Raw genomic sequence first — 14998 nt, 5'->3', positions numbered from 1 at the left:
TATAGAAGCGTATAAATAAGAGGTTATGTTAAATAAAAATATTCATAAAATGAGCATGTTATGATTATATGAGGGTATGAATTATAATTAGGTTTATTTTGAATATTCCTTTACATTATAATATATATTCAGATTAGCATATTACCAATATACATTATACAGTCATAAAATATAGATGCATGGAATATTGATCAAGAACCAACAATACAACATTGTCTATAAAATATTATTATGCATCTATCATTTTTAATAATACAATACAATCGAACTATATATACAACATTTGTTCAAGTTTTATAATTTTGAGGCATAAATAAATTAAATTTTTAAACAGTAAAAAATAAAACATAAGTATGTTAATAAAATTTCATATCATATTATGTTCTAATAATTATAAATAATATGATAAATAGAACTATAATTATTATATGACTATACATATAATCTAATAAAATATTTTACTAATAACTAATATTGAAATATTGTTTTATTTTGGAAGCTTCATATAATTAAATATTAATTTATCGAAACTGCAAATAATAATTAATTCCGTTGGAACTAATAATATATATATACAAGCTTTAAATATTAAAAAGGCAAACAAATAATATACAAAGAAAGCATTCATAAAATAAAAAAACAACATATGATAGTAACTTAAAGCAACAATTGTGCATGGAAATAAATCATTTTATTAATACACATTTTCTAATATTGAGATACTGAAAAATATGTATAAAGGAAAAAAGAATATAAAGCTTTTCCAACAATTTATTTTTGTTAAAATTGAGAATATCCATTAATCTAAGAAAAAGCAGAAATAGATAAAATATATAACATAAAAATTTTTTGCATAAGATATTATATATTATATATATGCACATTTATTTAAAACATTATTTTTTTAGCAATTGTGAAATAAATTATTATATTATTAAAATTTGTATATCGCTTACAGATGTGACAAAAGTGGTGGTAACAGATTTATTTGTTTTTTTAATAAGGTATCCAGCTATGTTAACAAATGTTTTTTTTAATTTTCCGTTTCTAATATCATCTTCAGATTCTATATCAGTTTTGAATAAATTTGCGCTTTCTACGATTGTGTTTTTATATTCTTTCTTGGAAGGGTTGTGATCATTTATATTTGCTGAAGACATAGCAATTACAGTTGTGTCTTCTGATAGCTACAAAATTAATAAAAGTGTATTTGAATAAATTACGTATCATAATATGAGAAATACGATTTATGGCAGATCAAAAGAGGAAAGCTTCCTTACTTGAGTTTTTTTGACTAAAGCATTAAAATACTTCCAACGACCACAGATCGAATCTTTGAAACGTTTTTGTATCATTACTAAATCTGGATTGTACACACGGACAATTTTTACTAAAAAAATAATATTATAAAATTGCATATATGAAATTAAAATATTATAAGTTTGAAAATATGGGAAGCAATAAATCACGAAATGTCGAATAAACAGTAACAATAATATGCTAATTTGGCTAATTATTTATTTTTTGTATACCTTTAAAAGAGAAATGATTAAACAAACCAGGATTTTGGGGATCCCATAACTTGTTTATTTTTGTATCATACTAATGGAAACAAAGAGAAATATATGTATGTAAATCATAATCATTTATTAATTTTAATTTATTTTATAACTTTTAATATTGTTCGTTAGTTAATACCTTATTCGGACTATTACTTATACATATAATTTTTTCAAAATTTATTTTTCCTTTATATTTTTTTTTATAATAAAACATATTATCATAACAATTTTGCGCATCAAATATATAATCATCTTCATTTGTTGCATGATGCACTAAATGCATTACAGCTTCGTCCATAAATTCGATCGCTTCTTTAGTTTCTTTTGGATTGGTACATAATAGGTGCTCGTTTTGTTCATATATTTCTTCTGAACTATCATTGATAAAAATGGACATATTTTTTATGCGTACAAAAATAAAGGTGTTGCATAGGAACATATTTAATATTTTCATAATGAAATATGTAATATATATATTGATGTATTTTCTTACGTAGAATACGTTTTTTTGGATTCAGTTTTTGATTCAGTTTTTGATTCAATTTTTGATTCCGTTTTTGATTCAGTTTTTGATTCCGTTTTTGATTCAGTTTTTGATTCAATTTTTGATTCCGTTTTTGATTCCGTTTTTGATTCAGTTTTTGATTCAATTTTTGATTCAGTTTTTGATTCAGTTTTTGATTTAGTTTTTGATTTAGTTTTTGATTCAATTTTTGTATCTTTTTCTGGATCGACACACAATAAGTCCTTGGGTTTTTGACATATTTCTTTATTTTCATTTAATGTACGTAATTGTCGTTTTTCTGTAAATTTTTGTTTTTTAGGCCCCTTAGATACTGGAGGAGGGGCTTCATCTTGTTTATGTGAATTATTTTGGCTGTGTTGATGATTGTTCTTAAGAGGCATAAAAATATCCTTTATCATATCTTCATAGTTTTCTTCATAGCCTTCTTCATAGTCTTCTTCATATGGTCCCTTACCTCTAACATTAACTGATTCTTCTGTCGTCTTATGGGTTTTTTTTGTTTTTTCTTCCAATAATGAACACTAAAAAAATAACAAAATTAAAAATATATCAGATATTTTTATGTTAATTTATTATTATATTTTTGTACAAGATTAATTAAATAAATTAGTACAGACATATAATACAATATGATGTATTTTTGTCAGGTTTTCGTATATTACGGAATTCGTGGGGGTCCCTGAATAAGAAGTGTTTTTTGCTAAAACAACATTAAATATTATTAAGGAAATTAGGCTTACTGACATTACATTCATCTTCAATATTACTTATTTGAAATTATACATATATAAAACATATTTTGTATTATTAACAATTTAAATATAAGATTACGTGATCCTATTATATGGATATTCACTTCAAATGCAATGACTTATATATATACTAGTAACAAAATAAAAAACAATATATATATTTTAATAACCTGAAGTTAATATTACACATAACATATATATAGACTTATGCAAACATTTTGAGAGAACTACAAAACGGTAAAAGATTAAAAATTTATATTACAAAAAAAAATAAAATAAAAAGCATATATAATTATTACATAAAACAATGTTTAATTATTATGTTTTATTATTTGAACAAGATTAATTCTATTAAATCTTATTTATAGTTTTATAAAATATTTTTTATAATTAAAAAATTATTATATTTTTGTTTTTATATAAATTAATTTAATTAAAAATTAAATGAAAATACGAAAAAGCATTTTTATTATATTTTAAGAAAAAAATACTGCTATATTATATATTTTTTATGCCGTTTTTTTACATGGAAAGCTTAGTGTTATTTAAATTATATATATCATAATATGATATTTTAACTGTTTTAAAATATAATATGTATCAACCATAAATCTTATTAATTGATGAATGATAATTTAATATTATATCTTTATGGCAAACAAATAAAAGATGTGAAACAATTTCTATTAATATAAATTAAAATTTTAACAACTATATAAAATAATGAAATAAAAAAAAAAGCGAATTTTTTATGGAAATGAAATAATTTTTTATAATATAATTTTTTATTAATATATGATTTTTTAGACATTATGAAAAATGCTTTTATAAATTTTTATTGCGTTATATATAATGTCGCTTTGTTGAATTTTATTTATATTGGGTACCAGGGCTCAGGTTTAGGGATCATTTGCATTATGGGTCAAGGTTATGTAATATGGGTTATTGTTTATTAACTGAATTTGTATTTTGAGTTAGAGTTCGGGGATGTTGTAATTTAATTTTTTATAATTTGGTCATATTTATTGATATGAAAATGTTGATTAAATATATGTTCCATTCCCGTAGTTTAATCTCGAAATGAAATTCAAATATGGAACCAAAAAAGACACTATCCATTAATATGAAAGGAGGCGCATAACATATTTTTCATACGTTATAATACTTTCATCGAATTCGTTCGTATATATTAAATGTGGCAATATTATAACTTCACATTTTATATTTTATTGCTAATTTTTTGCTAACTATATATAAGAATCCTTATTATTTATTATATAAGTCTTGTTAATCAGGGGCGATATTGAATCATGAATAGCACATTATGTTTCTTTATTTGATGAAACATATTAGAAAAATTTATTATTTGTATCATATTTATTTTAATTTCAATTATAAAGTTCCCAAACAAAACAGTAATAATAAAACTGAATAGGCATCTATAGATTATAATAAAAAACATTTTGAATATTCCTCTATATTACAATATATATTCAGATAAATATATGTGTTTGTAGCATTAATTAAATAAACTACTAATATATAATAATAAAATATAGATTCATAAACAATCGATCGAGGTTCGACAATACAACGTTACCTATAAAAGGCATATTATGCATCTAACATTTTTAATAATACATAAAAAATTCACTATATATATGGATACTGTCCTTTTAACTTTCAGTTATATATATCATTTTATGTTAATGTTTCAAATTCAAATAATAGGAATAATTCTATATACATTAATTTATTTAATATAAAGGATAATATTATATTAATCATTATTAATTTTTAAACTATATAGCTTTGATGTATAAATAAATTATATTTTAAAATAGTTAAAAAATAAAATATAAGTATATTAAAAAAATTTATATAATATTTTGTTCTAATAATTTTATAGTAATTATAAATAATATTATAGATAGAATAGACTTATTATTATATGTTTATATATATAAGCTAGTAATATATTCTATCAATAATATTGAAATATTGATTTATTGTGAAAACTTCATATAGTTAAATATTAATATTAATATTAATTTTGTCGAAAAGGAATATAATAATTAAATTTCTTTGAGCTAATAATATTTATATTAGGTTATTATATATACACAAACTTATAAATATATAATTTAAATATATTGTTATTACGAAACAATACATATATATTATAAAATGTTGCACATTGAAGCGATAAAATACAGAAATATTATACATTGATTTAAAGTGCTCCTATTAAGTGCATTAGTTGTACCACTGTAGTATACAATGGTATAGCCAAAACAACAATAACAATATTAGATTAATATATTATGTTTATTTGATACACAATATAGATATAAATTTATTATATATATTCTTAAAGGTATGATGAAATTAAAATTGTATACATAAAACATCAAATGAAATATTACAATTTTAATTTAGTATTTTTTTTAATGTGTTAATATTAGAATTAACGATGCCAATAAAAATAATAATAATTGTTATCCTCAAAAGTATAGTTTTTATATCTAAAACTAAATACTTTTTATTATAAAATATGTAATCATAATATATGTTTAGGTTCTAATAAAATTTGGGTATATAAAATGTAAATTATGTTGCACTTCTCCAAAATTAATTGATCATTCCAACCAAAGTATGAGTAAAATTATAAATTAAACAAACCATTGGTTTAAAATGATTTATATGAAAACATTTTTATTAAACTCATTTTGATAACATAAAACCTCGTTTATTATATATTTACATATCACATAGTTAATAAGAAAGAAAAATGTGATATATACTAATTATTATTCTAAAACAATATTATATAAAGTGACATATTTAAGCTTATAATTAGCTCAATAAATATGGCTCATTGTTAATTGTTGTGTTAAATCATAGAAAGATGGTCAAAATATATTATAAAAGAACCCATAGAGTATTTCCTAAATTGGTGTACATAGGAATAAAAGCCAAGTTATTGGATTTATTAAAATGGATCACGAATTTATATATATTTATGTATATGCAATTAGAAATGGAAAAATGCAACTTAATTTGAAAATACAATAATTTTAGAAAAAACTGCATTATATATTATAAGAAGCAAGTACATAAAATGAAATTTATCATATTAAATAACGATTTATATACTTTTAAGGATTGTAGTAATAACAGCATTTTTTGTACAAAATGCATCATATATACATATGACAAAAGTATATTAAGCAACCCCTATTTAAGGTAATTTAGCTAATTGCCATAAGTATAATATGTTTAACGAAATATAATTGCTATGTAAAGAGATTAGTAGATACAACAAATATTTTATGCAATATATATAAATATTATCGTCCAACATAATCTCCAAATTATAACAAATTTCATTATAATGGCTTCTGGAGTGGTATATATACTTTTTCTTATATTATTTGGATGTTGCATTGCATATAAATTATATTAATTTTCATTTCAGTAACATTTATACTAATACGTATTTTATTAATTTTTATAATATTTTCATAGTGTAACGCAATTAAAGCGATCGAGAAATTTATTGTTGTGAAGGAGGAAGATTCAGGAGTATATTTTACCCCTAACCATGCATTGAAGGCTTATTGTAATGCTAAGGAGGGTGGGACAGGAGTATGTTTTAGTTATGCCGAAATGGTTAGCTCTTCTGTTTTATTTTTACTAAAATCGTTAGAAACTAGTTATGATTACGGAGATTATTTAAAAAATGATAAACTTGCCGAATACGCTATTTTATGGTTAAGTTATAAACTAAATAAATACCCACAAAAAGGAATAAACACATTAAATGATTTTTATACTGAGCATATAGAAAAAAATGAGTATTATAATGTGAAAATAACTAAATCTAGTAAGACTTATAAGGATATTATAGATAGAAAACATGATTTGATGAATATTGGTATTAAAGAAATATCTCAATTTTATGATGCATTTAAATCATTATGTGATATGTATACTGAACTTGATAAAAAGAATCAAGATTGTGAAAATTATTTCAGAAAAGCTAACAAACTTGTTGAAAATTTTGAAAAACTTAATGGAAATTCTGATATTACTGGAAACAATTCGTATAGAAAAATATTGTACACTTTATCAACTGATTATGATGATTTTAAAAATTATTTTGTTGAAAAATGTAGTGGTTATACCAATCTTCCAACTCTTTCAAAGATAAAAACTCTACAATTTTCGTCGATAACAAGTAAATTAATTCCAGTTTTATTGGCATTTGCAATACCAATTTTCTTGGGAATTGCTTATAAGGTAAATAATAAGGAATTTATAAATATAATATTAAAAATGATTTTCATTAAATATATGCAAACTTTAACAAACATCATATGCTTCTTAACATTTTATATTAGTATTCATTATTAGGATTCGATAAACGACTTCATATACAATATTTAAGAGAAAAACGAAAAAAAATAAAGAGGAAAGAGTATAATTATATATAATTCGAAGAGAGTGATTATTCCAGGAATAGTAATAATTATTGATATATGTTAAGGCTGACTATTTGGAAATAAATAATTTTTGACCATAATTTTGGAACATAATTTTGGGGTTTATAAGAATTTTTAAATAATATAATAAATAAAATATTTATGTATATTTATTGTATGTTTGCATATTTTTATGTTGTGGATCAGGGTTGAGGTTGTGTTTATGGAACCCATATATGGATTAGGATTATATACCGCATTGCATTAAATTTTGCGTAATTTGATAATATATTAGTTTAAGTAATTGTTTTAAATATATATAGGAAATAAATTATTAAAATATGTATAGAAAAAATCACAAGAATTGGATTTCGTGTTAATATAACTTAATGATAATGGCTTATGGGACAATCGATCAAATATTGGAATCGATATAGAAAGATGAATCCAAAGTATCGATATAGTTATAGAAGAGACGTTGATTTAAATAATTATAATATTTAATATGAGAAACTGAGGGAGAAAAATTGGAATAAAAAACAATAATTTATTATAATTTCAATCAAAAGACATTTAGAGCGATTTCCTTCCTCAGTACCTCTTGAGCCCGATGATAAATGAAGAAAGTAATGGAGATAATAAAGAAGTTGTTGAGTTTATGAGAAAATGGAATTATTAAATATATACAAACATACGAAGGATAATTATCCATCGCTCATTAATTTATTTTTTGGTGATTTTTTTGTTTATAAAAAAAAACGATCGTTTTAAATGATAAACTTGATTAATAACTTTTATTTTGAGGTTCAGAATTTATGAATCTATTTTAAAACTCAATATAAGTATTAAAGTGATAAATATGTAAATTCATTTATTATTATAGGTAACTAAAGTCATAAGCATAATTAAAAAATATATTTATGTAACTATAATACGAAATTAGATATTATTATAATATTATGAGTATGATGCTGCTGGAATGGTTTACTTAATTTTCAATTTTAAATATATTTATATAATTTTAAAAATAAAAATATCACTAACATAATGAATGACTAAAAAATATATATTTTTTTTAAATCAATAAATATTGAAATATTTCATAATAAAGTTTTTAAAAAAATATAAAAAGTGTCCCTTTATATCTCTTCATGCATTTCGATATAGAATGTTTTTTTATGCATATTTAGTAAAAAATTATATAATAATATAATGTATTTTATAACAGAGATATATAAATATATTTTTTATTGAATTAATGATAAATCAATGGGATATAACAGTGCATTATAAAGGCATCAATGTTATATATTTTATTAAAGATACAGTTGGGGATATGTGGTTTTATATTCTAAAAAACTTGATTGATGGGAAACAGTTAAAGATTCAGTTTTATCAATTCATTTTTATTATTACACATTAGAGGGCATTATATTATTAGTGTTTGTAATTCATCCTTTTTTAATCTAAAATAGCAATATTTTATCATATAATTAATAAAATATAAATTTTTTAATAAATTATTTGAATGTATATACATTGACAATTAGAAAATTATAATAAATAAGATAGAAATGAACAATACAAAGCATTTAGCTAATATTTATATATTAAAAGAGCAAATATATCTTTTATCTCTCCCCTAACAAAGGGTAACATAACAGCCTAATTACACTTAGTTTTCAATTATACTTTAAACTTGCATCAATAGTTATTTATGTGTTATAAACTAATATTTGCTAAGTATTATTTTAAAAACAATATGCATTCAAAGAATTAATTAAGATTATAAATAGCTCAACAAATACGGGTTTAGTGCTAATTTTCGTTTTAAATAGTATAAAAGGTGCGTAAAATATATTATAAAATTACCAAATAAGATATATTTTTAAATTGAGTATATAGGAATAAAAATAATGTTATTGGATTTATTAAAATTGGTTATGAGTTTATCTATATTAAACAAATAATATAAATTTATCTAATTTGAATAGAAAATTGAGTATGTAACTTAATTTAAAAATACTATAATCTTAGAAACAAGTATATAAAAATGTAATATATCTTATTAAATAACTATTTATGTATTTTTAAGGATTATAGTAATAATAGCATTTTTTGTATAAATGTATCATATATACATATGGTAAAAGTATATTAAGCAACTATCCATTTAAGGTTATTTAGATAATTGCCATAAATAAGTATAACATGTTTAACGAAATATAATTACTATGTAAAGAGCTTAAATAGATACAACAAATATTTACGTAATATATATAAATATTATTATCCCTCATAATCTCCAAATTATGAGAAACCCAAGTTATAAGATTGAGGATGTGGTATACAATTTTTAAATAAAATATTATCTTCGCATGTGTTTTATATGTTGTATCGTCCATAAATTATATTGATTTTCATTTGATTAATATTTATATTAATACGTTTTTTTGTTTAATTCATAAAATATATTTGTAGTATAAAGAATTTGTTACGATCAGTAACTATTTTAATGAGGATGAAAATGATGGAGCAAAAACTAAAGTAATTAATGAAGCAATCCACAATTATTGTTATTACGGCGATAAACAACTAGAAAAAGATAAATGTAGTGGTTATTATGAAATGACTAGTTCTGGTGTTATTCATTTGATAAATAATTTAAAGGGTAAGAATGTTTTAGATTATGATAAACTTGCCGAATACGCTATTTTATGGTTAAGTTATAAACTAAAAATAAAGGAAAATAATAGAATCAAAAAATTAAGTGATTTTTATAATAGTTATATAGAAACAAATGACTGTTATAATAAGAATATAAATGGTGGTAATCTGACTTATAAGGCAATTATAGATAAAAAAAAAGATTTGATGGATATGGATATTAATGAAATATTTAAACTTGAAGCCCCATTTAATATATTATATTATTTGTATGATCAAATTAGTGATGAAAAATCATTTTGCACAAAAAATTTGGATTATGCCAAAACGTTTGCTGAAAAATATGAAATACTCTTTAATAATAATAATGATACTGAAGACAGTCCATTTAGTCAAATATTGTATACATTATCAGATGATTATAACAATTTACAAAAAAAATGTACCAATTTTCCATCCCTCCCAGTTTATCCACGAAGTTTTTCAATAAAAGTTACGTTAATTCCAATTACATTTATATTTGTTGCAATACCTATTTTCTTGGGATTTGCTTATAAGGTAAATAAAAAGGAATTTAAAAATATAATCTTTAAAATTTATTTTTGTAATTCTTTATATGGGATTATCAAAAAATGTATATACGATTACCATTTTTATATTAGCATTCATTATTTGGATTTGGTAAACGATCTCAAAAACAATATTTAAGAGAAAAACGAAAAAAAATAAAGAGTAAAGAGTATAATTATATATTATTCGACGAGAGTGATTATTCCAGGAATAGTAATAATTATTGATATATGTTAAGGCTGACTATTTGGAAATAATCAATTTTTGACCATAATTTGGAACATAAATTTGGGGTTTATAAGAATATTTAAATAATGTAATCAATATAATATAAAGTTATATATGCATATTTATTATATATTTTTTGTATGTTTTTATGTTGTGAATCAGGGCTAAAGTTGTGTTTGTGGAACCCATATTCGGGTTATAGTTAAGTGTTAAATTATGTTTAATTCTGTATAATTTGATAATATATTAGTTTAAGTAATTGTTTTAAATATGTATAGGAAATAAATTATTAAAAATATGTATAGGAAATAAATTATTAAAAATATGTATAAAATATTTTGTAGCTTTTAGCATTTATAATAAGTCTAAATATGTAAGAAAATAAATGGGGATGAAGATCACTATGAAAAGGACCGAATAAAGTAGCATACTTGATAAATTATATGATTTTCATTTCGTGTTAATATAAGTTAATGATAATTATGTGAAATATACTATGCATTTTTTGTATTTTATTGTTAAAATTGGATTAATCGTTTTATGGGGCAATTGATCAAATATCGGAATCGATATAGGCAGATGATTCCAAAGTCTCGATTGGGTTCTATAAGACAACGTTGATTTAAATAATTATAATATTTAATATGAGAAAATGGTGGAGAAGGAAGGGAAATATAAGAAAATAATTTACTATTGTTTAAGCCAAAGTGGAATCTAAAACAATTTTCTTCCTTAGTACCTCCTGAACTGTGCAATAAATGAAGAAAATAATGGGGATAATAAAGAAGTTGATTTGAGGGGAAAATAGGACTATTATGCATATACAAAAACATTCAGGATAATTTTGTTCCATTTATTAATTAATTTATTTATTTATTTATATTTTTTTTGTTTTATAAAAGAAAAGACGATTTTTTGAAATGATAAATTTAATTAATAACTTTTATTTTGAGGTTCAAATTCCATGAACCCGATTTTAAAATTCAATATAAGTATTAAAAATGATAAATAAGTGAATTTATTTATTGCTATTATTATATGTAAATAAACTCATAAGTATAATTAAAAAATATATTTATATAATTATAATACGAAATTATATATTATTATAATCTGTATAAATATGATGTTGTTAAAGTGGTTCTTTTAATTTTAAATTTACTTATATAATTTTAAAAATAAAACATTACTAACAAAATGAATGACTAAAAAATATATATTTTATAAAACCAATTATATTGAAAAAATTCATAATAAAAATTAAAAAAATATAAACAATACCCCACTAAATATATATTATATGCTATATACAATTGTTTCTATAAAAATTCAGTATAAAAATATAATGGTATTTTCAAACATAGATATATAAATATATGGTTATTGAATGAATAATAAATCAGTGAAATATATTGGTGCATTATAAAGCTGTTAACGTTATATATTTTGCTAAAGATATAATTTGGGATATGTGATTTAATATTCTAAAAAGCTGGATACTGAAGAAAGGGCTAAAGACTCAATTAAAGTTAAATGTCTTTTTATTAGTCCACATTCGCATGTATTATATGATTAGTGTTTAATGAATCATCATTTTTTAATCTGAAATAGCATTATTTATCACACAATTTTAATAAATTATTTGAATGCATATTCATTGATAACTATAACAATAGAATATATGAGATATAATGAGCAATAAAGATCATTTACCAAATATTTATATATTAAAAGAGAAAATATGTCATATGTTTTTCCTCTTCAAGTGCAATATAACAACCTAATTGCACATAAATTTCTATTATGCTTTAAAATTTGCATCAACATTTATTTGTGTTATATGTTTAATATTTACTAAGTATTATTTTAAAAATAATCTGATTTAAAAACTTATTTAAGCTTATAAATAGGTCAATAAGCACAGGTACAGTGGTAATTATTGTTTTAAACCGTATAAAAGATGCTCAAAATAAATTATAAAATAACCCAATAAGGTATATTTCTAAATTGATGTACGTAGGAATAATAATAAAGTTATTGAACACATTAAAATGGATTATCAATTTATTTATATTAAATAAAAATAATATAATTTTACGTAATTTTCAAATATATGTAAGTAACACAAGTTAATTTAAAAATACTATAACTTTAGAAAAACCTATATTATAAGAAACAACTATATAAAACTGTAATATATCGTATTAAATAACTATTTTTATATTATTAAGGATTATAATAATAATAGCATTTTTTGTATAAATGTATCATATATACATATTGCAAAAGTATATTAAGTAACTCTCCATTTAAGGTAATTTAGATAATTGCCATAAATAAGTATAACATGTTTAACGAAATATAATTGGTATGCAAAGAGCTTAAATAGATACAACAAATATTTACGTAATATATATAAATATTATTATCCCTCATAATATCCAAATTATGGAAAATTCAAGTGATAATCTTAAGTATGTGGTATACAATTTTTTAAATAAAATATGTTCTCCGCATGTGATTTATATGTTGTATCGCCTATAAATTACATTAATATTCATTTGATAAGTATTTACGTTAATACATTTTTTTGGTTAATTTGTAAAATATATTCGTAGTGTAAAGATATTAAAAAGATTGACGATTGTTTACAAATAGACACAATATATACAGGCGTTTGTTCTGATGACACATTATACAGTGATTATTGCCCTATGAAAAATGGGAAAAAGGGGCAATGCGAAACAAATAACGATAAAATAAGTGCTGGGTTTATATGGTTGCTAGTGATGTTCGAGCATATTTGTGACGATGATGAATGTTCTCAAAATGAAAAAGACCAATATGCTGGATATGCTATTTTATGGTTAAGTTATATACTAAATCAAATGCCAAATGAAGGAATCCACACATTAAAAAATTTCTATACTAATCATATAGAAACAAATACGAACTATACTAGTCATGTATCTAGTGCCAGTGATAGTAACTATAAGGGAATCGTAGATAAAAAAATTGATTTGATGAATATGAATAAGAGCATTATACCTAAATTTTATGATATATTTAAATCATTATGTAACATGTATAATGAACTTGATAAAAACGAGTCAAATTACACAAACTGCTTGAAAGATGCCCAAAATTTTGTTGATGAATATCAAAAATTCCTTAATGATAATAATGTCGATACTGATGATAGTTCGTATAAGCAAATATTGCCTATATTATCAAATGGTTACGACAATTTAATAAAGAAGTGTAATAATGGTCAACATAGCAATTTTCCACCTCTTCCAACGACAAAAACAACACAACTTTCTGCGCATATCTCTGAAGATACATCATCAAGTTCGTCGATAGCAAGCAAATTAATTCCAACCTTATTGATATTTGCAATACCTGTTTTCTTGGGAATTGCTTATAAGGTAAATAATAAGGAATTTAAAAATTATGTTCGTGATTGCTTATATGTGATAATCAAAAAATATGTGATACGTTTACCATTTTTATATTAGTATTCATTATTTGGATTTGATAAGCGATTTAGAAGAAAATATTCAAGAGAAAAGCTAAAAAATAAAGAATAAGATGAACCATTAACATATGATTCGAATAGTAGTGATTGTTTCAGGAACAGTAATAACGATTGATATATGTTAAGAAGCTGTCTATTTGGAAAAGCATAATTTTTGACCATAATTTGGGGTTTATAAAAGAATTTAAATAATATAATCAACAAAATATAAATCTATATGTGTAAATTATTGTACTTTTGCATAATTTTTGTATAATTTTTATATGATTTTATGTAGTGGATCAGGGTTAAGGTTGTGTTTGCGAAATACACATATGGGTTAGGATTAAATACCACATTACATATAATTTTTCATAATTTTTAACAATTTGATAACTTTTATTATTTTAAAGAATTGTTTTAAATATGTATAGGAAAAATTATAATAATTGGATTTCGTATTAATATAACTTAATGGGAATGTGTTGAACTACATTATGTACTTTTTGTATTTTATTGTTAATTTGAGGTTAATAGCTTATGGGACAATCGAAAAAATATTGGAATCGATATATAAAGGTGATTCTATAGTATCGATTTTATTATAGAATAGGCGTTGATTTAAATAATTATAATATTTAATGTGAGAAACTGATGTAGAATGGGATACCAAGTAAATAATTTATTATAAT

General features: G+C 21.6%; 4 protein-coding genes across 4 annotated transcripts; 3 read left to right on the top strand and 1 right to left on the bottom strand.

Moving 5' to 3' along the window:
* Window positions 1-780: 780 nt before the first annotated feature.
* Window positions 781-2843, bottom strand: PCHAS_1200850 (fam-a protein; the record flags this gene model as incomplete). The annotated part of the gene is made up of 7 exons (XM_016798772.2): window positions 781-804; window positions 957-1187; window positions 1281-1390; window positions 1533-1602; window positions 1699-1936; window positions 2056-2609; window positions 2751-2843. 7 exons carry the CDS (start codon window positions 2841-2843, stop codon window positions 781-783), a joined length of 1320 nt encoding a protein of 439 aa, XP_016654142.2.
* Window positions 2844-6234: 3391 nt separating this feature from the next.
* On the top strand, window positions 6235-7336 carry PCHAS_1200700 (CIR protein; the record flags this gene model as incomplete). The annotated part of the gene is made up of 3 exons (XM_016798770.1): window positions 6235-6249; window positions 6369-7142; window positions 7244-7336. 3 exons carry the CDS (start codon window positions 6235-6237, stop codon window positions 7334-7336), a joined length of 882 nt encoding a protein of 293 aa, XP_016654140.1.
* A 2300-nt stretch (window positions 7337-9636) lies between these two features.
* Window positions 9637-10788, top strand: PCHAS_1200600 (CIR protein; the record flags this gene model as incomplete). Its single annotated transcript, XM_016798769.1, has 3 exons — window positions 9637-9669; window positions 9806-10549; window positions 10654-10788. 3 exons carry the CDS (start codon window positions 9637-9639, stop codon window positions 10786-10788), a joined length of 912 nt encoding a protein of 303 aa, XP_016654139.1.
* Window positions 10789-13237: 2449 nt separating this feature from the next.
* Window positions 13238-14379, top strand: PCHAS_1200500 (CIR protein; the record flags this gene model as incomplete). Its single annotated transcript, XM_016798768.1, has 3 exons — window positions 13238-13270; window positions 13408-14217; window positions 14308-14379. 3 exons carry the CDS (start codon window positions 13238-13240, stop codon window positions 14377-14379), a joined length of 915 nt encoding a protein of 304 aa, XP_016654138.1.
* Window positions 14380-14998: the final 619 nt, after the last annotated feature.

This window comes from Plasmodium chabaudi, assembly GCF_900002335.3.
Source record: "Plasmodium chabaudi chabaudi strain AS genome assembly, chromosome: 12".
Classification (NCBI taxonomy): domain Eukaryota; phylum Apicomplexa; class Aconoidasida; order Haemosporida; family Plasmodiidae; genus Plasmodium; species Plasmodium chabaudi.
This window is presented reverse-complemented; position numbering and strand designations above follow the sequence as displayed.